The sequence below is a fragment of the Electrona antarctica genome (assembly GCF_951216825.1).
Source record: "Electrona antarctica genome assembly, chromosome: 1".
Lineage (NCBI taxonomy): Eukaryota > Metazoa > Chordata > Actinopteri > Myctophiformes > Myctophidae > Electrona > Electrona antarctica.
Window position 1 is genome coordinate 793,221 of NC_136806.1, and position 25,221 is coordinate 818,441.

Sequence of the window (25,221 nt, forward strand, 5' to 3'; positions counted from 1 at the left end):
ACCATGCTCTCTGAGAACCTCCTCAGCTTTCCATCTCTTTCCAGTGTTATCATGGATGTTAATCAGATAATAGCCTACAGAGGAGAAACAATGATAGAACACAGACAGCCTGGTAGGTAAATGTGTTAAGTGGCTGTCCACATGATCCAGACGTCGGTTCAAATCCCACTCTGGTCATTACTCTGAAACTTTACTTGGAAGAAAGAAGATAAAAGGGCAGGGAAATCTCACTTAGGTGACATTCACACCAGAGAGCTTTGCTGCGATTAAAACGAATCCTGCTGCGCATTGTCAGAAAGTGCACTTCGTTTGGCAGGTGTGAAAGCTCATTCGAAATCTAATGTGTATCAAAGAACCGCATTCTACTCCGAGCAAAAACGGGGGTTTCGCTTCGCTTCCAATCGCACTAGATTACGATTCTGTGCAGGTGTGAATGCAATCCGCAGTAATGTGGCGGGTGAGGAGCTTAACACAGTTGGAGACGGAGAAGGCATATTTTACGCAGCGCAAAGATGTCCCGTTACCGTGGATAGACGTGGTCGAATGAGCAGACTGAAGCCCTGATCGAAATGAGGACGAGTAGCCTACATTAATCAATTGCTTAAGGAAACACATAAAAACACTGCAGTGTATTATAACCTAGAGAATATTCTGTCTGTCTGTGCGTGCCGTAAACATGGAGTGCTGTCACTGTGTGGGGACTGGGGAGTAGGGACTAGGGACTTTCATCTCGATAAACTTGTAAACATTTTGCGCTGCTGTCTGTTAACAGTGCGTGGCTGCGTGCGGAGAGAGAGAGAGAGAGAGAGAGCGAGAGAGAGAGAGAGGTCCAGTCCCAGACGGCACGACACATGCACGTTATGAGTATAATTGTATGACCATAGATTTCACTGTGTAGGCTAGTTTATGAATGGAACACATTGATAAAGGTCCCCCCTGCTGCGTTTCCAATTGCTGCGGATGACAGTGTGAAGTCAAACCGCAGTAAATTAAATATGCAAGAAGTCCCAATTCTCCTCCCATTCGCATCGAGTCTACCGAAGTATTAGGTGAGAATGTGACCCTAGTCAGGCAAAGGTAGTGATGGTGCAGTTGGTAAAGAAAAAGACCTTGAAGTTAAGAAATCACTTTCACCTAGAAGCTCCATTCACACTTTTTATAATTCAGCCTACTGTGGAGACACATGCTGGAACTTTTTACTTTGAAATATTTTGTAGTTTGAGTTATTTTCGTCATTTTCAAATCCTCATAAATTATGAAAAACGGCATGCTATAGTATGCCGTTTTTCATCATTTTTGAAAAAAATACGAAAATCACTCCAAGACCATGGGCTTTAGTCCATGGTCTTGGAGTGATTTCCTTTTTTTTTATCCTAAAAAATTATGAAAAACGGCATGCTATAGTATTCCGCCCAAGACCATGGGCGGTCTCGGAGTGATTTTCGTTTTTTTTCCCGAATCCTCAAAAATGAAGAATGGCATGCTATAGTATGCCGTTAGTCCATGGTCTTAGCCCCATACAGCAGTACACTAGTAGTATACTACCAGTCCATGGTCTTAGCCCCATACAGCAGTACACTAGTAGTATACTACCAGTCCATGGTCTTAGCCCCATACAGCAGTACACTAGTAGTATACTACCAGTCCATGGTCTTAGCCCCATACAGCAGTACACTAGTAGTATACTACCAGTCCATGGTCTTAGCCCCATACAGCAGTACACTAGTAGTATACTACCAGTCCATGGTCTTAGCCCCATACAGCAGTACACTAGTAGTATACTACCAGTCCATGGTCTTAGCCCCATACAGCAGTACACTAGTAGTATACTACCAGTCCATGGTCTTAGCCCCATACAGCAGTACACTAGTAGTATACTACCAGTCCATGGTCTTAGCCCCATACAGCAGTACACTAGTAGTATACAGTCCATGGTCTTAGCCCCATACAGCAGTACACTAGTAGTATACAGTCCATGGTCTTAGCCCCATACAGCAGTACACTAGTAGTATACAGTCCATGGTCTTAGCCCCATACAGCAGTGCACTAGTAGTATACTACCAGTCCATGGTCTTAGCCCCATACAGCAGTACACTAGTAGTATACTACCAGTCCATGGTCTTAGCCCCATACAGCAGTACACTAGTAGTATACTACCAGTCCATGGTCTTAGCCCCATACAGTAGTACACTAGTAGTATACTACCAGTCCATGGTCTTAGCCCCATACAGCAGTACACTAGTAGTATACTACCAGTCCATGGTCTTAGCCCCATACAGCAGTACACTAGTAGTATACTACCAGTCCATGGTCTTAGCCCCATACAGCAGTACACTAGTAGTATACTACCAGTCCATGGTCTTAGCCCCATACAGCAGTACACTAGTAGTATACTACCAGTCCATGGTCTTAGCCCCATACAGCAGTACACTAGTAGTATACTACCAGTCCATGGTCTTAGCCCCATACAGCAGTACACTAGTAGTATACTACCAGTCCATGGTCTTAGCCCCATACAGCAGTACACTAGTAGTATACTACCAGTCCATGGTCTTAGCCCCATACAGCAGTACACTAGTAGTATACTACCAGTCCATGGTCTTAGCCCCATACAGCAGTACACTAGTACTACCAGCATACTATTTGGCTGGTTTTCCAGGCTAAGTAAAAAGTAGCAACCACATATCAGACATTTTACTTTACAGTTTACTATAGAAATTATGCTCATCTGATTTTCATTTTCATTTTTATTAAAAATTGCAATAAAATACTGATCAAATATGTATTTGAACATTATAGGCAAAATGCTTTTTTTAATATGCATTATGTACAAACAGGACTTAACAGGGAGAATATAAATACTCTTTCAACAAGACCAAGAAATGTCTACAATGTAAAAAGCAACCACGCTATTAGAAAGTGATGAGAGGGACTGCTTACATTCCTGAGAAATGTATGATTTGTCTTCACTGTATACAGGCTACAGTAGGTACAGTTCTGGACAACCTGCAATGCTCCATTGCTCCCCTATCCTGACTTCTTGAACACAACTGTCCCAAGTACTGTTCCATATATGTCCTGACTTCTTGAACACAACTCTCCCAAATACGGTTCCATATGTTGTGGCTTTAGAAGCCACAACATGGCCTTTTCACATCCATTTGTTAGTGTACAGTTGGTTGTATTGTGAACAAACACGATAATTTAAGCCATCAAGCAGATATCAGCACCATTGTCTTTCTGAGAGGAACTTGAACAATGTCCCTACTACGATCAAATCTCCTATTAGGATGATCAAAATGTACCAATTCTAAGTATGTCCTCTTTAAAGGGAACTGTATTAAAAGCACCATGTTCAGTTTATGCAGTATGTTAAGCCATAAGAGCAAGTGCTAGGCATGCACAATCTAACCTTTCGCAAGCACCATGTCCCGATAAGGTAGTTTTACTTTTGTCCGTCATATTGCATAATAAATAACGGAAATACTGTACACTCTGTTTCTATGGTTACACTGGATAAACGAGACCTTACGCTCCTTAACAGTTTGACGGCCGCCAATTGTTTCATCCAGTGTTCCACCGCGCATAAAACGCTATACCCGACATTTGTTTAATGCGTCGTTTTAAAATAATTTAAAAGAAACAGCTGATTTATCCGGGACCTGATGACGAGGCCGTCGCGTCATGACGACGAAACCGGAAATCAAGTCATCATCTGGGCTGCTAGGGCTTCTGGGAAATTGAGCTCAATGTAAGTGGACGGGGGGTTTGTTTGGACTACAATGCCTCATGGAGGCGGACCCTGTAGCGCATTGTAATGGCCGCTGGTGATGATGATCACAACAGGCCGACGGACCATTTTTCACCGGATTTTCGTCGTTGAAAGCTGCAAATACTTCAGCGTATGCTCTAAAGGTAATAAAACAATCTCGGCAGCGTAGAATATTTGATTAAATAGCGGGGAACGCGTTTTATGGAGTCAAACTGTTAACATGGCACAGACTCCTTATACGTAGCCAATTAAACATATGAGCGGGTCGCAAATGAAACAGTCTTTTATTTTAGAGTTAAACAAACACGGGTTAGAAGACTGTTTGAGACAACTGAGGAAGGCTGATGCCCGCAACATTTGTATCGTTTCATTTCCCCCTTTTGTTGATCTCTTAAATAAGATGAAGTTTCCTGTGCGACCCACTTCGTAGAACACCCTCCCCAAGCATGATGTAAGGGCGAAATGTCCACCTTGTGAATATGTTCAATGACAAGACGGTCACAAAGATGAATTCCAATAGAGCGTCGCAGTCCCGCCCCCTTTCATGACGACGCCAGGTCCAGGAAATGAATCCCAATGCATTTTTCCCATAGACATTTCAAAACGTATTTATTTAAATACCTTTTAAGCGTTGTACGAAGCCAACTCTTGTCGTGACAAATCATGACAACACACACAATATTTTGGACCAAACACATAATTACAAAGAAGAAAAATTGTGTTGTCATGATTTGTCACTACAAGAGTTGGCTTTGTCCGCGGCGTAAACGTCTTTAAATAAATACTTTCTGAAAAGTCTATGAGGAAAATGAATGGGGATTTATTTTCCTGGGCCTGGCGTCGTCATGAAAGGGGGCGGGACTGCGACGCTCTATAGGCGCCATAGCTTCAAAGTATCCCTTGAAATATCAGTGTGCTTGTGAGCCGTCGTCGGCTATGCAGGACCTTTACCCAGGAGCCTGAACTTTATAACTGTGACCCAGTGCCTCCTTACCGTTTTTTTGATTTGTGTTATCCAAACCCACATTCATCAAATTTCTAATAACCTCCCTGTTACATTTTTGGTACTGTAAACCAATAAAGCACCACATCTAGCAACAGATATGCTATCAATGTTCTGTTAAGAATCTGTGCCCAATAGATGCGGTGACACTGCAGGATCAAGATGGTCACTTCCATATCCCCACCCTATCCTCCTTCCCTCCCTCTCTCTCTCCCTCTCTGTGTCCCTGCACCCCATGACCTTGGGGTGAAGTGTCTCCTTTCTCAGTTTCTGGGCTGGGAGTTGAACTCCTGGCAGATGTTGTTGATGATCTTGGGTACAAATTTGTAGAGGCTGTCGAACTCGTCTACAAAGAAGGAGTGCTCTTTGTCGGGGTCAGTGGCGATGTACTCCAGCTCGTCCTGGGCTGCCCACGCAATACCAATGGAATAGGCAATAACACCTAGACGGTCACAGGAGATGAGAAACACGAGTCATGATGAGCAGTTTGCAAAGCTGAGGTAGCAAGTAGGGGTGTGCTGAAATATCGATATGGCGATATATATCGATAGTCCTCCCGCGATAAATAATCGATATTGATTATTAAAACACTATTAATGTGTTTGAGTGGTGCAACCACTATAGACAGCTGTGTGTGTCCCTCGTGTCCGAGCACAGTTCCAAGTTCCAAGTATTTTGTAGTTGCAGATATCGTGATATATCGTTGATGACATTTCATACAATATATTGATATATCGCAAATATCGCAATATATTGAATATCGTGATATTATCGTTATCGAGGGCCTAATATCGCGATATATATATCATATCGTGAGGTACCCATATCGTCCCACCCCTAGTAGCAAGGCGGCTGTTCAAACCAATACCCAGTACAGTTCGTACAGTATGGAACACTTCTGGGTGTTCCATACTGGGTTCTGTTTATCATGTATTGTACAAGTATACTAGCTTGAATAGCTTGAGCAACTTCCATAAAAGAAACAATTTCTCCAGTTCTGATTCTTACCTTGGCGATGGACAGCCAGTGCGGGTGCTCTGACGTCGTCGTAAGAGCGTCCGTCCGTGATGACGATCATGATCTTGCGCTTGTTGGGTTTGGACTTGCTGAACAGCTGATCCGCAGCGTAGGTGATGGCGGCGCCGGTGCTCGTGCCGCCGCTCCAGTAGTTGATGCGCTTGATGGCGTTCAGCAGGTCGGCCTTGTTGTTGTGCTGCCCGAAGGCGAACTCCAGCCGCTGCTCGTACGTGTACTGCACGGCGCCCACGCGCGTGTCCGTGTCGGAGATCTCAAACTCCCGCGTGACGTTGGCCACGAACTGCAGCACCGTGCGGAAGTTGCCCGTGCCCACGCTGCTGGAGCCGTCGATGACGAAGGCGATGTCGTTGGCGTTGAGGCAGGTCTTGCTGCACATCAGACGGTCGGTGTCGCAGACGCGCTTCACGAGGGGCTGCACCGCCTTCCTCAGGCCAAACCAGCTGGACACGGGCAGGGAGTAGAAGCCGTTCGTCCGACACACAGCCTGTGAGGTGGAGGGGGGGTTACATGAAAGAAAATAATATATAAGAGTTTATTTTATTTTATCTATCCAAGTTCAGGGGGGGTCCAGATTACAAACCCTTCTTTCAAGAAATCTTCACTGTCTACCACGGGGTGCGCACGCTTATCCGACACATCAAAGGTCTGACATGTGGAAAGCACCCGTCGTTTCCGACATGCGTTGCGTCGTGCTTGCGGTCAGGGTTAGGTTAGAGTTTGGTGTAGGTTGTCGGCCTAATGACTGTCGGACTGTTCGGAACTAAAGCCTGTACCCGTCTACCACACCTTAGCTCAACACAACTCAACTCCAACCACATGACAAACACCAGCAGCGTCAAGCCTACAACAACTTACACATAAAGCACTTAAACCACCATGTTATTATCAGCAAGACACAGACATACACGTAGGACAATGTGTAAAATACACACATCATCAGTAAATAATACCTTGTCAACGAAGTTTGGCTCGACCACATTGTGTTTCTCATTTTCATCGGGACCCTCAATAGTGACAAAAAATATGTTGACGCCAGACTCCCTAGCCAGCCGGGAAGCCTCCTCCACCTTATCCGTGGCCAGCCATCCACCAGCACCACCAGCACATTGGGAGCTGCTCCTCGGTTGCCATTGACATCGCTGAAGTAGTGCTTGTTGATGTAGGAGATGGCCTTCCCTATCAAGACACAAGGGGGCAGTAGACATTCAGTGCACATTGGTGGATATTATAAATCAACCACTGAGCATCTTGGTGTCACAGACAGTACAATCATATTTATTCAGATCATGGGGAAATGGGGCTTGTTTGAGATAGTAAAATGGTCAGCAGACTGACATGTATTCTGTTATCATGTACTTTATTGTATTCAGTGGGCTCAGGTGTCATTTTATTTTTTCAATAGTCTGAAATGGCACCATTCACTCACGATATGCATGCACAGGCTTTCTAGACATTTTGTCAGAGACAATGCTCATTAATCAACACGTCAGTCAAGTTCACATCCATGTAAATGGGCCAAAGGTTAGCCAGAAGCTAATTTCCATCTGTAGTCCCTGAGCATACTTCTACAGTCTACAGGATTGTAGTATGGGCCCGGAGTTCTGGCCTAGCGGTCCAGGTCGTAGGCTCAATGCATGTCGGAGGTTTGAATTTCGATCCTGACCCTCTCTCTCTCTCAATAAATAAATAAATAAATAAATAGATGAATGAATGAATGAATGAATGAATGAATGAATGAATGAATACATAAATATAAATAAGGATTGTAGTATGTTGGGTTGAATAATGTGAAGTCTTGTGATCACTTCGTATAGTATCGTGATTTGCAAATCCGGGCCAGCGCATAGAATATCAATTCAAATTCAAGATAATTATTTTCACATTTCGGAGGTCTGAGGAACGTGTGAACAGAAGACCAGTTGATATGTTATGTAGGCCTGAAGGCTCAGATAATCAGGGCTCTGTGGGGCGGAAACGTAGCCACGTTACTAGTAGTCCGTGAGCCAGGGGGGTTGGTCTGTACCATCTGGCTGAATAAGGCTCATAGTGATTTTTGTGAAGGTATACATGTCTAGAGTTAGAAAATATGTGATAGCATTGCACCCGTGGTAGCTTTATGAGTGCTATCATGCATTTTATTTTATAACACTTTAGGCGAAAATTGCATGGATCAATATGAAAAAAATAGTAATACACCCCCCAAAAATGATAGAAAAGGTTTTTCCAATTGGTTCTGGTACCTCTAGGCATGCTTAAGAAAATACTGAAAATATAGGAAAATATATGTTCTGGAAAGGCGTCATTTTCAAGATGGAGTCCAATGTGGCTGCCAGGAGCTTAAAATGGCTATAACTAATACTAATTCATCATTATTTGGGGGTTTAGGACTAAAGGAATGTGGCTGAATCAGTGAAAGTGATCAGTTAATTATAGGGATGTGCCGATGAGACATTTTGGCCGATATCGATATCCGATATAATTAATTGCTGTTATGGCCGAAAGTCGGGCAGATACTGGCACTGAGGAGGATATTGGAAGGGGTATGGGAGCGCAACCTGTCAGCGGTGATCACATTCATTGACTTCCAAAAGGCTTTCGACACCATCCACCGGGGGAAACTCATGAGTATTCTACGTGCCTACGGAGTTCCAGAAAAGTTGGTCCAGATGATAGAGTCAAGCTACAGCCAGACTCGAGCCAAGGTCCAAGTTCGGCCTCAAGCTCAATACCAAGAAAACAAGGTAATGACAGTCAACACAGAGGACAAAACCATTGCCACTGCAGACGGGACGGTGCTCGAGCGAGTCGAGGACTTCAAGTACCTCGGGGCCTGGACTGCCTCAACTGAAAAGGATCTGAAGGTTCGGAGAGCACTTGCCTGGAAAGCCTTGCACGGGATGAGGAGAGTGTGGAAATCAGACATGGGAGAAGACCTTAAGAGGCGGCTGTTCATAGATACTGTCGAGACATGGACCCTCACAGTACAACAGGAAAAATCCCTGGATGGAGTCTACACAAGAATGCTACGAATGGCACTAGGTGTCACATCAGAAATGTGGACCTCTTCTATGGGGACCTACCACGGGTCACGGACAAAGTCAGAGAGAGAAGGATGAGGCTGGCAGGGCACTGCGTCAGGTACCCAGAACTTGAGGCAAGTAAATTGACTATGGGAGCCAAACCCAGGGCAAAGCCAAGGGGGGGAAAGCGTACCACCTATGTAGACGTGCTGCGGCGCGACAGCTTGGCTAACAACACTGCAGAGCTCAATAACCTGATGTTGGATAGGACATTGTGGAGGGCAGCGATCCAGGAATCCCGAGTTGGTGTTGGCTAGACCTCACTCTCGCAGTTACTATGGGAAAAGTTTATTGAAAAACGTAATCGGTCTGATTAATCAAACCGATGCCGATTAATCTAAAAACAACTCAAATCGTCCGATACCGATGTGTTTGCCGATTAATCTCCCATCACTAGTTAATTATGTATTGCCAAATCCAAAATGGTGTCCATACCACACCCAAAGTGATGTTCTATTGTACTGCATTATGTAAAAATAATACAATTACAAAATGAACAGAATAACTGTCACATAAAATCAATTTCTTATAAGTAGGTCAATCTTATGTGCTAAAGGTCAGGTCAATGTCTGTCTCATAAGCAGGTGTGTCCAAGCATGCAGCAGATACAGTATGGTCACTGGTTGACATGCACAGTATTCACCTTACCATTGATATGCAGCTGTTTGTTGTTGTAACCTACAGCAGGGGTATTCAACTAGATTGAACTGTAGAATGATGGTGTGTGGGGGGCCGCACAGCGTGCACGCTTTACTGAAAATGTGGGGGTTCTCAAAATGCATTTGTGCTCAAACACAAAGATGTATACATTTGTGCACAGTAATGAGCAGGATAATATGACTATACAGCTATATGTTACCATAGAATAGATGTAGACCTATTTGACAGTGCATAAACATAATTGCCTTGACATTAACGACCTTCAATGGGACAGTCCTGTGCAACCTCATATCCATGTGCAAAGGCAAGATCAGAGCACAAAATACTTGCTGGCAGGGAACTTCCCAGACTACCCTGATGTGCTGGGTGAGTTGGGTGTCACAATGTAACAATCTGTTGCTGCTGTTGTACCACGACAGTTGTACTCATATACAAGTGGAATGTGGCAGACCACCAAGCTCAATTTGAAAGTTCAGGTGATTTGGATTTGGATGGGAGATCTGGATGGGAGATTTGGATGGGAGATCCACATTTTGCTAAGGGTGACCTGACACCTGATGAGATGTTGAAGCTACAAATGAGAAGTGATGTTGATAATAAAGAGGATATATATAGGGTAGATCAGGATTTGGGTAAGATATGCCAATCATGCTGCCAATCAGGAGGGCTAGGGGGATGTGGTGGGTTGATTTTATGTTCCTGATTATGAGTTGAAGCTTACAGATATTGAATGTAGTTGCAAAAGATAAATATTATCATATTTTCTTATGCTATTATTACAAATGTATAAGTATAAGTTGTTATAGAAATAGAAATAGTTGTTTCTGTTTCATTGACCAGACCTTTAACATGTGAGATTGACCTGATATAAAGGCCTTTTTTGATTATGCCAATTACCAAAGTTTGGGCAACCAAGCTAAAATTGTCCCCAAATACAAATCAACAACAAAAACGTAATATGAAACCGCATTATTAGGTTTGGTATTGAACAGATAGAAGTGTCAAATGGACTAAAAGGTGATGTAATGGTGAACGGAAAGTTATCTTATGCATTACTTACACTGTACACTTACACTATATTTAGTTTATTGAATTTCATAAAACATTTCATTATAATTTATGTTCTAAGATGGTTTTAAATATTTACAGTTATTTACAGAGGGAACCTTTGTGCTGCATCTTTCATGAAAACAGAAGTACGTCTCATGTAATATATAGTCCCTATATGTTGTCTCTCCTGTAATAGATAACATTTCTAGATGTGCTAATTTTAACAACTTTTCAGAGAAATATATAGTCTGAGCTGTATCCCAACCATTCTTCAAAGATATATGATCAATAATAGGAGAGAACCATCAGTTTGAAGTAGAATGCTCCATTCGGATTTTGAAAATTGAGTTTTGGCATGTGGTTATAAATGGAGTGATAACACACAGAAAGCTACCACAGATGCAATGCTATCACATTTTTCCTAGGACTAGGGATGTATACCTTCCCAAAAATCACTATGAGACTTATTCACCCCATCGGTACAGATGACCCCAGATTTGGGCGTATACAAAAACATTTGCGTCTCTTGCAAAGCATATGGTTTGTACGGTTTAGTCTTTCAGAAAACAGTCACAATATATCATTAAGCCAGTCAAAGCGTAGCGGGTGGTCGATGCTATATCTGTGGGAACAGGAGGAGATCAGTATTTAATGACTGTGAGGTTGACATTGTTGCTTAAGGGGGGGCTCCTTAACTTACACAAACAGCTCTTCTTGTATGAGGCTGCACATTTGAGCCAATCCCACGAACACATGTGTGGCAATGAACGTGCGCTGAGTGACGCACCAGCCAAAGCTGAAAAATAGAGCTTTTGCTTCTTGTAAGCTGACCCCCTTGAGCTGGTAAAACCAGAATGCTTTTGGTTAGACCAGGAAGAAAACATTGCTTGCAAAAAGCAGAGCTGTATAATTTAGCAAACAGTGTCTAGGGGCAAATTTAGATTTAATTCTATCCTTGCATGTGAGAATTTGAATCGCCAAGCGATAACTGTGCCACTTTTTCACTTCCACAGTTATGTTTGTGATGGCCATACCAGTCCAGTGGTGCACAGTAATGAAGTACATTTACTTTGAGTATTGTACTAAAGGAGCATTCAGTGATTTGGGTGATTTGGAAAAAAACCCGGTCCACCCGGTAACAAGATGTGCACATGCACACGCTCTACAGTGGGGGAAGTACAACTGACCAACAGCACGTGCACCAATGCCCGCCCCACTCGATCATGATTGGAGGAAGGCCCCTCTCATTCTGATTGGATGAAGGCTTTGCCACCCAAAGCCCAAACCGAAACTAGGGTTTTTTGACCCCAGGGGCTCACTGGGGACAGGGAGGAACTCCTTATATGGTCAGCACACTTTATAGTAGGGAGGATTATCCAAAAAATAAGAGAAAATAAGTGATATTTGAATTAAGTGAAATCACTGAATATACCTTTAAGTAAATGTGAGCTGTTTCTTAGGATTCTTACTCCACTACATTTCAAAGACAAATATTGTGCTTTTGACTCCTGGTTGTCATTACTCTTTATTTTAAGCATAGCCTTGAAGTCAGCATTTGAATTTATTGAAGTTTGACCATGCTGAGAATTTTCCCTGTCACCACCTGTTTCAACTCATTTGAGATGGACAGAACAGTAGGTGTCATTCCCAACAGGTTATTTACATTGACTGCAGAAGGCAGAAGCACACTTCTTTTTGCCTTGAAAAACTGAGTAGACAACCCCTCAAAATGAAAAGAGAAGACATGGTTATGATGACATGGAGTTGTATATCTAGAGGGTGGACAGCCCCGCCCCCACTATTCATTTCAATGGAAGTTGCTCAGTGGCGTTTGAAGGACCCAGAAGAAAGCTCTACTTCCGCATTGTCTCGATTCCTGAACGAGCGCTCCGTGTTAAACCCCAGCTACACGCTCTTTTTCTGGGGCAAAACCACCCGCTGGCAGTTCCAATGTTGGCCAGCTGCTCTGGGGGCTTGGGTTATGAATTAATACGATCTTTATTGAGTTTCTCTCGGTGCAGTATTGTCGGGGCAGTTATAAAGATAGAAGGGAAACTGAAAATGAATGAGCTTGCAGATCTGCTATTTTTTTTCCCCCGCATCAAACAACAATGTTTGGTCAAACCATGTGACTTCCATTGGAAATGCATTGGGGCGGCCATTAAACACGGACAAGACACAAGACAAATGGTATGCATGTTGAAACAGTGTGAGTGAGGCCTTTGACTCAAGTAGTCATTTATTTGGTATCCAGGAGACTCACCCACATTGGAGAGACCCCCCTTCTGGGTAATCTTATCTATGGCTGTTTTCACGTCCCTGGAGTTGGAGTACGTCTTCAAACTGAACTCTGTCACAGGATCATCCCTTTACAAAAAAAACAAAAAAAGGACCAACAATCTCATTTTGGGGGTATTTGTATATTGTTGCTGCTGGGTGGAAGCCTTGTACAGTAGGTTTTAAAACAAATTAAAATATAGACGATCTACAAGCTCACACGCGTCGCATCGCAACTCATTGTAAGCTTGTAGATCGGCTATTTTCACTGTTACTACTTGTGTGTGACACTCTTATGATGAAAATTAATACAAATTAGAAAAGGAGATAAAAGGTTTTTGCATGACAGCAACAATATAATGTATGTGCACACTGAGTGTTAAGTTAACTGAGAGTGTACGCACGGACCACATGAACCCGGTTAATTTTAGTTGGGTCATTTCTGATACTTCCGGTGACTGATACTTCCGTGATCTATTAAAGGAGCATTCAGTGATTTGAGTGATTTGGAAAACCACCCAGTCCGCCCCGGTAACAAAATGTGCACATGCACGCTCTACAGTGGGGGGAAGTGCAACAGGCCAACAGCATGTGCACCAAGGCCCGCCCCCACTCGATCATGATTGGAGGAAGGCCCCTCTCATCCTGATTGGATGAAGGCTTTGCCACCCGCCACCAAAACTAGGGTTTTTTGACCCCAGGGGATCACTGGGGACAGGGAGGAACTCCTTATATGGTCAGCACACTATAGCAGGGAGGATTATCCAGAAAAAAAGAAAAAATAAGTGATATTTAGATTAAGTCAAATCACTGAATGCTCCTTTAAGGTCAACTAACAAATTGAGCCCCCATGCCCCTCGCAAAAATGCGAGCAACCTATATAAGGCGATATTTTCTAAATGTCATTATGCTTTAAGTAGCATGTGACATATCAAACTAGGGGGTTTTCATGATTCTGCATCCATTCCAAGCATTAGTTTTGCACGAAAAACACTCCTTGGGCTAAATTTGGCCATAGCCACTTGCCCAAATGTGATGTGTTTTTCGTGCAAAACTAATGCGTGGAATGGATTCAGAATCATGAAATCCCCATAGTTTGATATGTCACATGCTACTTAAAAGCAGAATGAAATCTAGAAAATGTTGCCTTATATAGGTTGTCAATGGTGGCCATATGGCTCTCACGAATTTTGCTCGCATTTTTGCGAGGGGCATGGGCATGGGCAATTTGTTATTTAACCTTCATAGATGATAAATCCACTGAGAAACGGACCTTCACTCTCTATGATCACGGAAGCATCAATAAAAGACAAAACGTTACAAATGGATAACAAAAGTTACAAAACGTTACAAATGGATAATGATCAGTGAGGATGTTAACCCATTTTGGTGTTAGCATTATGTTATGCTTTAGCTATTGAAAAATAGCAGATCTACAAGCTCATAGCGCGCCACCGAGTGGCGCGCTACGAGCTTGTAGGTCTGCTATTTCTGAAAAATCGAAGAACGACTGACATAGAAACATAGCTTTTTCAGAAAACTGTCAGGATGTAGAAGACATTTTTAGAATCTGATCTCAGGTCAGAATGGGTTAAGAAGCGTATAGAAGAGCGAGGGTATACCCGTATTGGATAATCCCCATCATGGGGCCGGCCACGCCCACATTGATGACCTGTGCCACCTCAGCCAGGAAGTCCTTCTGGATCTTGAAACGACGCTTCCCGATGCTCCAGCTCCCGTCCATCAGGAAGGCCAGGTCCACTTTACAGTCTGCACAAGCCCAGGTTACAAACACAGGTTACACACATGGACATTGTCTCTAGTGCACATCTGCGAATAATGAAAGAAGTGAAATATCCAGTGTAGTGGTGTAAAGTACATTTACCTAAGTACTGTATTAAAGTACAATTTTGAGTATTTCCAATACTTTTACTCCACCACATCTCGGATCCAAATATTGTACTTTTACTCCACTACATTTATTTGAAAACTTTAGTTACTAGTTACTTTGTATTGTATTTTGATTATCATTACAAAACACACATTAACCACTTCAGCCTATATTACTAATAAAGCCTATATTACTATAAATATATTTCGGCCATTTGAAAATAGCACACCTACAAGCTCACAAGACACTGCGAGTACTTTTGGTACTTTTTTATACTGCTACTTTTGTACTTTTACTCAAGTACATTTTGAATTCAGAGTATTTCTACATTGTGGTATTTATACTTTTACTTAAATAAAGAAGGTGAGTACTTCTTCCACCACTGACAACATGAGGGACATACTTGGGTCTCCCTGGGACACTGCAGGCTCTGGTATCCTAGGTATAGAGTCTTGGTCTCTCACACCCCTAAAAGATTATATTATATGAATATTTCAGTGCAAATTCTCAACATCAAGTTAAGTAATGAATACCATCACATTACGTCACAGAATGCTTTGTTTGATATAGACAGACAGATGTGTAAATACTCTATGAACTTCCGAGATAAATACAATATCTTCTGAACAGTCATATTCCTCTATTTCATCTGGCATCAAGATTTCAAGAATAAAAATTTAAAAAAAAAACAGTATGACTAAGTCACACGAGAGAGAGAGACACACGGAGTAGAACGGCTGCTCCTTCGCCTGGAAAGGAGCCAGCTGAGGTGGTTCGGGCATCTGGTTATGATGCCTCTCGGGCGTCTCCCTAGGGAGGTCCTCTACACACGTCCCACTGGGAGGAGACCCCGGGGCAGACCAAGGCGCAGTTGGAGGAAACACATCGACTCACTGGCCTTGGAACGTCTCGGAATCCCCCAGGAGGAAGTCACTAATGTTGCTCTGGAGAGGGAAGTCTGGAGCACTCTGATGTAGCTGTTGCCCCCGCGACCAGACTACGGATAAGCGGTTGAAGGATGGATGGATGGAGTATGACTAAGTAACATGACAGTGTCACATATTAATTCAAAATAACTTTATCTGTCTGTCTTTGTGCCTGAGAAGTGAGAACACATACAAATTAGAATAACGTTAGGGGTGCTTGCCAGTGCCCACCACCATGGAGTCAGTGTACGCATCGAATCCACCGCTGTGCATCTGGTTTGGCCGAGTGTCTACTCTACTGTACATATGATATACACAAATGGCCATGTTCGGGGGAGGGAAACCAGGCAAGGAGGATGATCTTTGTCCCTGTGCTAGTGACTCCTACGGGCTGGGGTGGCACCTGTCAATGGGGGGGTGAGGAGTAGGAGCCAGGTGAGGCCTCCTCACTGGTAGGTGAGCCAGGTGCCCTCCTGGTGAGGCCTCCTCACTGGTAGGTGAGCCAGGTGCCCTCCTGGTGAGGCCTCCTCACTGGTAGGTGAGCCAGGTGCCCTCCTGGTGAGGCCTCCTCACTGGTAGGTGAGCCAGGTGCCCTCCTGGTGAGGCCTCCTCACTGGTAGGTGAGCCAGGTGCCCTCCTGGTGAGGCCTCCTCACTGGTAGGTGAGCCAGGTGCCCTCCTGGTGAGGCCTCCTCACTGGTAGGTGAGCCAGGTGCCCTCCTGGTGAGGCCTCCTCACTGGTAGGTGAGCCAGGTGCCCTCCTGGTGAGGCCTCCTCACTGGTAGGTGAGCCAGGTGCCCTCCTGGTGAGGCCTCCTCACTGGTAGGTGAGCCAGGTGCCCTCCTGGTGAGGCCTCCTCACTGGTAGGTGAGCCAGGTGCCCTCCTGGTGAGGCCTCCTCACTGGTAGGTGAGCCAGGTGCCCTCCTGGTGAGGCCTCCTCACTGGTAGGTGAGCCAGGTGCCCTCCTGGTGAGGCCTCCTCACTGGTAGGTGAGCCAGGTGCCCTCCTGGTGAGGCCTCCTCACTGGTAGGTGAGCCAGGTGCCCTCCTGGTGAGGCCTCCTCACTGGTAGGTGAGCCAGGTGCCCTCCTGGTGAGGCCTCCTCACTGGTAGGTGAGCCAGGTGCCCTCCTGGTGAGGCCTCCTCACTGGTAGGTGAGCCAGGTGCCCTCCTGGTGAGGCCTCCTCACTGGTAGGTGAGCCAGGTGCCCTCCTGGTGAGGCCTCCTCACTGGTAGGTGAGCCAGGTGCCCTCCTGGTGAGGCCTCCTCACTGGTAGGTGAGCCAGGTGCCCTCCTGGTGAGGCCTCCTCACTGGTAGGTGAGACAGGTGCCCTCCTGGTGAGGCCTCCTCACTGGTAGGTGAGCCAGGTGCCCTCCTGGTGAGGCCTCCTCACTGGTAGGTGAGCCAGGTGCCCTCCTGGTGAGGCCTCCTCACTGGTAGGTGAGACAGGTGCCCTCCTGGTGAGGCCTCCTCACTGGTAGGTGAGCCAGGTGCCCTCCTGGCTACTTTAAAACAGATATCCTGCCGCTAATTGTTTGATCCAGTGTTCCGCCGCTGCATAATACGACATTCCCGCTATTGGTTTTATGTGTCTAAATCGCCCTATTTTAATAATTAAAATGAAAGCCCGTCTCTGCCGCGGAGCAGGGGGAGAGAGCTTCTTGTTATGATCTCGAAACCGGAAATCGACACATTCGCTGGGCTGCTAGGGCTTCTGGGAAATTGAGTCCAATGCAAGTGAACGGGGGTTTTGTCTGACTACAACAGCCTCACACCCCCTCCATGTACCGTAGCAAGATGGCGATTGGTGCGATGGAATGTAAACACACGGCGCTGGCTATCTTCGGTGGAATTTCGACGATCAAAAGCCCAGATACTTCAGCGTATGATCTAAAGGTAATAAAACAATCCTGGCAGCGTTGGATATTTGATTAAAATGCGCAGAACGCGTGGTATGGCGTCAAAGTGTTAATCCAACCTTGAAAAAACAATAGAAAGGGAAAAAAGCCCAAAAACTGAAACTGGGTCAAATTCCCCTTTAATTACATATCCCATGTGTATACTGTTGTGGCAGTTGTGGCAAGATTTTATACCAAACGGGAACCGATTCATTCACCAAGTAAGTCGTCACGTTTGACATTCTATTCATTCTAAATCAGTTAAATTACAGACCGAGCAGCGTTGTGGAAACCCAGAGGCTTTTTCGGTTGACGGTTTGGTTTGAGCAGCCTTCTCCTCGGACGACCCAACTCACTGACCATCATAACTGAGAAGATGTACTGGATAAGAGGCGGGTTTGAAAAACAGAACCAAAGTTGTGCGACAGAGCAAAGCCATCTCACCTAAATCATAAGGGTTTGCTTCTGGATTCCAGGCATCCACTGGCTCCACTGTGTAGATAACATCATACAAGCTCACCATTAGCAAAGTGCCCCCACAAAGCAGCAGGTAGATAGACCATTATAATAATATCATATTATCATTATTATAATATCATTATTATAACCACATAAATGAAGAAATATATTGAAGGAAGCCCCTGGAATACAAGAAAATATGTATTAATGCTATTAAATAGCGCAAAGAGTCCAATTAGCACTTAAAGGGTTAGTTCAGAAAGCTGTAGGAAAAACTTGCCATTATTATAGTCATTGCAAAGGTATTAATTTATTGCTTGGTGGGAGCAATCTGTTGGTGGGAGTTCTGGTCTGGTTTTGGTGAATATCAAGTAATTTACTTAATATTCACCACCAAAACCAGACCAGAACTCCCACCACGGGACTCAAGCAATCAATAAATACCTTTGCAAAGACTATATTAATGGCAAGTATTACCTACAAGTCCATAAATCTGAACTAACCCTTTAAGTAGCCAAGAGGAAGACACCTGGCTTCTTAATAATAAGCACTAATAGATATTATGTTGCATTCAAGGAGGTTCTTAGTACTAATATATATTTCTTTCAATAGCTTAATATAATTATCACCAGATTTTGTACAAAGGAAAACCCCATTTTAAAGAATCAATCATGATCATTTCTAGAGACGTAATCATGATCTCCATAATTGGAAAGGTAAAATCCCAAGGAAGGGCTCCCGGGTCTTGTATGCTGGGGGCCAATGTTATGACTTGCTGCATACAGATCGGTATTAAAGGAGAATTCCATGCTAGAAGGCTTTCTTACCTTTCTTTGTAGTTGTTACGTTAAAGAGGTCCAGGTGTTTTTTTGTGCATAAACTCCTTATTGGCTATTTCCCCTACCATAAGCCCTCAATGAATTGCATTGAATGGGAATTGAATGGGGCTATGGGGTGTTAAATGGTAAATGGTAAATGGTGCATTTATATAGCGCCTTTATCCAAGGCACTTTACATAGATTGTGCATTACATTCACACACACATTCATACACCGATTGCGGCAGAAGCCATGCAAGGTACCAACCAGCACATCGGGAGCAATTTGGGGTTCAGTGTCTTGCCCAAGGACACTTCGACATGTAGACAGGAGGAGCCGGGATTCGAACCGCTGACCCATGGATCATTGGACGACCTGCTCTACCTCCTGAGCCACAGCCGCCCCTATGTGTGTGTGTGTGTGTGTGTGTGTGTGTGTGTGTGTGTGTGTGTTCAAATAAATACAGTTATGAGACAAGGATGGAGGTGGGTCAGGATAAACGTGTGTGTGTGTGTGTGTGTGTGTGTGTGTGTGTGTGTGTGTGTGTGTGTGTGTGTGTGTGTGTGTGTGTGTGTGTGTGTGTGTGTGTGTGTGTGTGTGTGTGGAGGTGGGTCAGGATAAACGTGTGTGGTGCTACTGTGACAAAACACCAGGTGTTATAATATAATAACATATATTATATACACTTATGCGACATCATAGAACCTGTTAGTTCCCAGTAAATGGAATAGAAAGTCACTTACGGTACGCTCCAAAGTTATAATACCATCGCTCATACTCTGAGATATCAGGCCTGAGATCACGAGCTAGAGGAGGACGTCGTAAGACCCATTAGTATTCCCACAGTGGACATCAGGGGGAGACACACACAAACATTTCCATGGCTGCGATTGGTCAAATAAGCACAGCCTTTCTTAACCAATCCCAGACCATTGAGGGAGAATGGCCTTGTGCCCCTTAACAGAAACACTCTCATCATGCACCAACAATAAACCCCGCCCTTACGATGCGATACATGACAGGAATGGTCCCCATATGCCAGGCATATGGCATGTATAAAAACATCCCCGACGAGAGCACTCTGGCATGGTACATGGAGTAGTACCAAACTCAACACACACACACATGGCCAGCAGATACCAGACTATATCAGTCACACGGGCATGCTATAACGCTGTGTCTTGAACATGCACTGCAAACGGATATAAATGGATACCAGGCCGGGGTGTAGTCGCCAGCTCCTGTGGGAGGGGGCGCTACACTACACACAAAGCCATGTCATGTTGTGCGCTGTTTGTTGTCTGCCAGTGCCAGTGGGGGAGGGTGTCGGCTTACCTGCCATCTCAGGTGCGTCCACCTCGCTCCACGTGTATCCTGAGTCTGGGGCTGTAAAACTAACATCTGAATATACAGTAGGAGAAGGTGGAGGTATCAGCAACTACAAGGATCACATTTCATAAAAGGCCAGTTAGTGTTCTTCGGCAAGTGTTACATCATGCTGAACCCCCCGATGTGGGGTTTTATGTCCCACAAAATGACTGCATATATATCTCACTCCAAAATGTTCATTTTTCCAGGAAATGAAAAATGTACATATTTCAGGAAATTAAGAAAACCATATATTTTTTTAAAACAAAGCAATACAGCATCATCAAAGTCGGTGTTGTAACTTTATATATTGTCAATTACTTCCATGAGAGGGGGAAGAGGTGATGGAGTTAGGGTTAGGGTCCAATGGAGTTAAGAGGTTTTGTCCAAAGCACTTTTTACTACTTTCCATTTTCGAAACAACACACAGACGTAAAGGGTGGTCAATAGAGGGTATGCGCGTGGCATCATCATCAAACCCGGAAGTTATGCAGAAATGCCTACTGAGTGGCAAAAAACTACTTTCTGGCCTTGACAACCCATGCATCCAAACAGAAAAGTCCTTTCTGATTGCATTAAACAACGTTAAACAATGTTAAACTCACTTTGCATGTTGCTTTGCCACTCGATGTGCCATTCACTTTAAGCATGCGCATACCCTCTATAGCACTGATTTATGCCCAAAAACCTCAAAAATGGAGTTATGAGGTTTCCTCCCGACACCAACGATATACAGGTTGATTCTTGAAGCTTGGCACATATACTGTAACTGTAGATTCATTACTCACATTCAATGCATGTGATCAATCATTCACAGATCCTAAATTCAGGTAATTGATGGTGGAATATTTATTATTTTATGATTTTGTTCATAATGGAGATGTAAAGGGGATGATGATTTATGCTCATAATACCTGCTGGTCGTCTAGCAGCGGGGAACCAGTCGGGACGAGCAAAGGCGGGGGGCGGCCAATCCCTTCTAGGAAAAGCTGTGCGGGGGCAAGATTAGAAAGCCGCGTTCATAGACAAGCTTCAGCCACTGTCATTACTAGTACTTCCATACTTGTGTAATTAGTGGAGTATACACAAGATGGTCATTCTCAGTCAGTCAGTCAGTCTAGGGACAGACAGTGACTGAGATGGCTTGATGTTGTGAAATATTAAAGGGGAATTTCTCCCTAAACCTTTTTTTACAAAAGTTGATAATTATGTATATTGACCAAAAAATAAAGATATAGGGGAGCTGAAGCAGCAGAAGGAGCTGGAGCTGCTGCTGGAGGGGTCTAACGCTAGAACTCCTATTCAATCGCGCAAATGTTTTTCATCCGTTCTAGATGATGTGACAGCAACACTCCATGCATTGTTGACACTGCACTCTTCCTGGTCTACGTGAGCTGACGTTAGACCCCTCCAGCAGCAGCTCCTTCTGCTGCTTCAGCTCCCCTATATCTTTATTTATTTTTTGGTCAATATACATAATTATCAACTTACTTTTGTAAAAAAAGGTTTAGGGAGAAATTCCCCTTTAAAGAACCAAGCTATTTTCCTCTGTGATTTGCGTCCCGCCAACCTGCATTCTGACGCAAAGGAGGCAAGCCTTTGACAGCTGGAGAACTACAGTAGGCTAGGAACGCTCACAGAGCAAGCAGTTGGTCTATCATCATCATCATGTACAGTAACACAAATGTGGCATAACACCAGCAGCCCAAACTAAACCATAACTGTACACAGCGTCTGATTTAGCCGCTTATCAAAAGCTTACAAAAACACCAAAGCGTACGTTCTGCAGAGTTCCCATCCAGCTAGCGAGCGTTGTCTGTGTTGACGGCGGGGAAAGGCTGGGAGAGCCCAGCTAGCAGCTCAACAGAGCGTGGGAGTATTGTTCTAATACTGGTGTCAAACCAGGGACAGTATATACGACAGGACGTAGAGATTAGGGTAATCTGCTGCTGTTTCAAAGCCTCAGTGCTTTACAGCAGACAGTTTATGTTGTTCTTCTGATTAAAGTGGCGTTTACCACTTAAACCCTCTACACTTAATGTGAGTTGGCGCTGTACTCGGTCTGCTCTTTTTTTTACCGTTGTTGAGTTTGGATAACTTGGATTTAGTTACAAATTGTAATTTTGTTGCACACGCAATGATAATAAAGCAATTGCATGATCGAATTTAGCTGAACTGAATTGAATTGAAAGGAATGGAGCGCAGGCATGTGGTTTATGGTTATTGGATTAGCATCTCTCATCATAGACGTGTCAGTGATTTAGGCGGGGGGGGCATCCGTTAGTCCGACGTACCAATAGTCCGACATGTGTGGCCGGTTAAGACTCACCGTGTCTCCGTCATATGTGGCCGGTTAAAGGGGAATTTCTCCCTAACCCTTTTTTTTACAAAAGTAAGTTGATAATTTTGTATATTTACCAAAAGAAAATATTAAAAAAATAAATAAAGATAGCTGCTTCTGGAGGGGGTCTAACGCTAGAACTCCTATCCAATCGCGCAATTGTTTTGTTTTTTGTTTACATCTGTTCTAGATGATGTGACAGCAACACTCCATGCATTGTTGACACTGCACTCTTCCTGGTCTACGTGAGCTGATGTTAGACCCCCCCAGGAGCAGCTCCAGCTCCAGCTCTTTTTTTATATATATATTTGGTCAATATACATAATTATCAACTTACTTTTGCAAAAAAAAGGTTTAGGGAGAAATTCCCTAAACCTATATTCGGTATTCGGTTTAAGGAATATTCGGTTAAGACTCACACTGTTAGGACGTCGGACCAAAGATATGCACCCGATTTAGGCCCAGTGGAAAATTCACTCTGTTTGCACAAGCACTGGTTACACCTATGTGTACACTACATTGCAGCTGCAAATGTTTTTAGATTACAAGACTAGCCCACAAACTCACAGCCTGTCATTTCCAAAGTCATCTTTTTAGTCAATGCAAATAATAGCGTAAAGTTACAAAGTGAGCTTGTATATTTCAATCAACTCATCAGTTCAGAAAGATCATAGTGCCATCCACCATACAGTGGTGACTGATACCATCCAATTTGAGGGATTGACGGTTTTTGCATTCCACAGAAGCAAAACAGAAACACATTCCTCCAAGGTTAGTCTGGGCTAGCTGGACTCGAACGACTCTGAGAAGGTTTCTATTCTAGACAAGCGGGAGAGTGGACCCAGATCCTGCGAGCCCCAGCGGCATTGTGGGGATTGGGTCAAGTGTCACTCTGTGGGAGCACCGTGGTGCCGCGGCTTTCATCTCACTCCCTCTGCAAGCGTTTACAAGGGAGTGGACGAGGTCGGACCAGATGGAATCTGTCACAGGATATTATTACAGTACTGACAGAGTGCCTTTCTCATCGTGGTCTTATCAAAAGAGAAAAGCATAAGAGCAGGAGTTCACCGCCGTCTCATATCTGATGGAGATATGTCCCAGAATGACTCCTCGTCTCGTCTTTGAGACAATACCTACCGTACCATTGTTCATCACGTTATGCTTGGCGAGATAGAAGTCAAGAATAATTAATAATGTCTGCTTTTTCTTTACCCTGTTATTTATACTGGAGTGGATGTACGTTTGAGTTGAAGGGTTAACCCATTTTGACCTGAGATCAGATTCTAAAAATGTCTTAGGTGGTAACAGTCCATTTGCTCAGTACAATATTTCGGGGTCATATTTAGAATGTGTGCAGGCTTGAGTATGTTGAATCTAGTTTGCAATAATGAGGATTTAGTTGACACAATGAAATAAAATGGAGATAGTATCCAGTGTGGGGCAGGCGGCCTGTCACAGCCAGATTTGGGAGAGCAGCAGCTTTGTTGTTGCGAGGAATGCGGTAAAATTAGACTTTCGTGGTTGTTTTCGTCTCAGATTTAGTCCGACGGAGCGTCACACAGCCATCCCCTTTCACCCCTCGCTTCTTACGGCGCTGCAGTGTGACTGTGACACACACACACACACAATACAATCGCCCACCCTCCACAGGTGCCATGCCATTGTTCCGAAGTACCGTTGTTCCGAAGCCCCGATGTTCCGAAGCCCCGATGTTCCGAAGTACCGATGTTCCGAAGGTTCATTGATCCGAAGATGTCAATGAGCGCTCTCCGGGGTGCTGAATGGCAGGCTCAACGACGAGCTCCTCCGCACCCCAACAAATAATTATTGGTTGATTGTTGAGTTTAACTCGCCAGGATACTCAGCCAATTCACAACGGAGTGTTGTTATAATTGGTATATATTCCCTGAAGTGTCTACAGTATATATATATCATTGGTACAATCATGTTTTTTATATGCCTTTATCGAAAGATATAAGAGCAGCACGCAGACGTCGGGTTATATAATGTGCTATACGGCTATATAAACCTGCATACCGCCTCGCCAGAAATATCAACTTTCTTGTATTTCTTATAGCCTAAGTACAGTTTTACTCTTATGTTTAGGCCTGCCGCCTGCCTACCTGTACACTAGCCTCGCGTGGATATAATCCGCAGAGGGATTTGTATTTATTTATTTGATGTATTGATTTATTTTCCGTGTCTGGCCACACGACTGTGTAGTGTGTACATAGCCACACAATAAAGCTTCAATAAAGTATAACATTGAACCTTATATGAACAAATAAGTCTATGGTGTAATAGAGTTCTTTACTTAAATAAAACAATTGAAACAGACAGGATGGACTTGCGTTCACAACCACTTGGAGAAACCCGTGCTCTAAACAAAATGTAATAATAATAAATAATAATCATATACCGTGCGCGCGCGCGCACACACACACACACACACACACACACACACACACACACACACACACACACACACACACACACACACACACACACACACACACACACACACACACACACACACACACACACACACACACACACACACACACACACACACACACACGTGAGGTCGTTGGGCTAGGGCGAGTTTTACAGCAAGTGCTACGGCCTAAGATGGAGTCTGAA

At 44.1% G+C, this 25,221-nt stretch overlaps 1 protein-coding gene and 1 long non-coding RNA gene across 2 annotated transcripts; both read right to left on the reverse strand.

Annotated features, from left to right (window-relative positions):
* Positions 1-2,729: 2,729 nt before the first annotated feature.
* LOC306930304 lies at positions 2,730-4,309 on the reverse strand. Its single transcript, XR_013790875.1, has 2 exons — positions 3,867-4,309; positions 2,730-3,802 (listed from the first exon to the last, which is right to left on the reverse strand). It is a non-coding gene; the product is annotated as an uncharacterized lncRNA (long non-coding RNA).
* A 215-nt stretch (positions 4,310-4,524) lies between these two features.
* Positions 4,525-24,323, reverse strand: LOC306927282 (vitrin-like; the record flags this gene model as incomplete). Its single annotated transcript, XM_079506991.1, is given in 8 exon segments — positions 4,525-5,217; positions 5,784-6,297; positions 6,764-6,888; positions 6,891-6,989; positions 12,867-12,970; positions 14,503-14,650; positions 15,175-15,239; positions 24,223-24,323. Coding segments are annotated over 8 exon segments (1,335 nt in total). The 3' UTR covers positions 4,525-5,038.
* Positions 24,324-25,221: the final 898 nt, after the last annotated feature.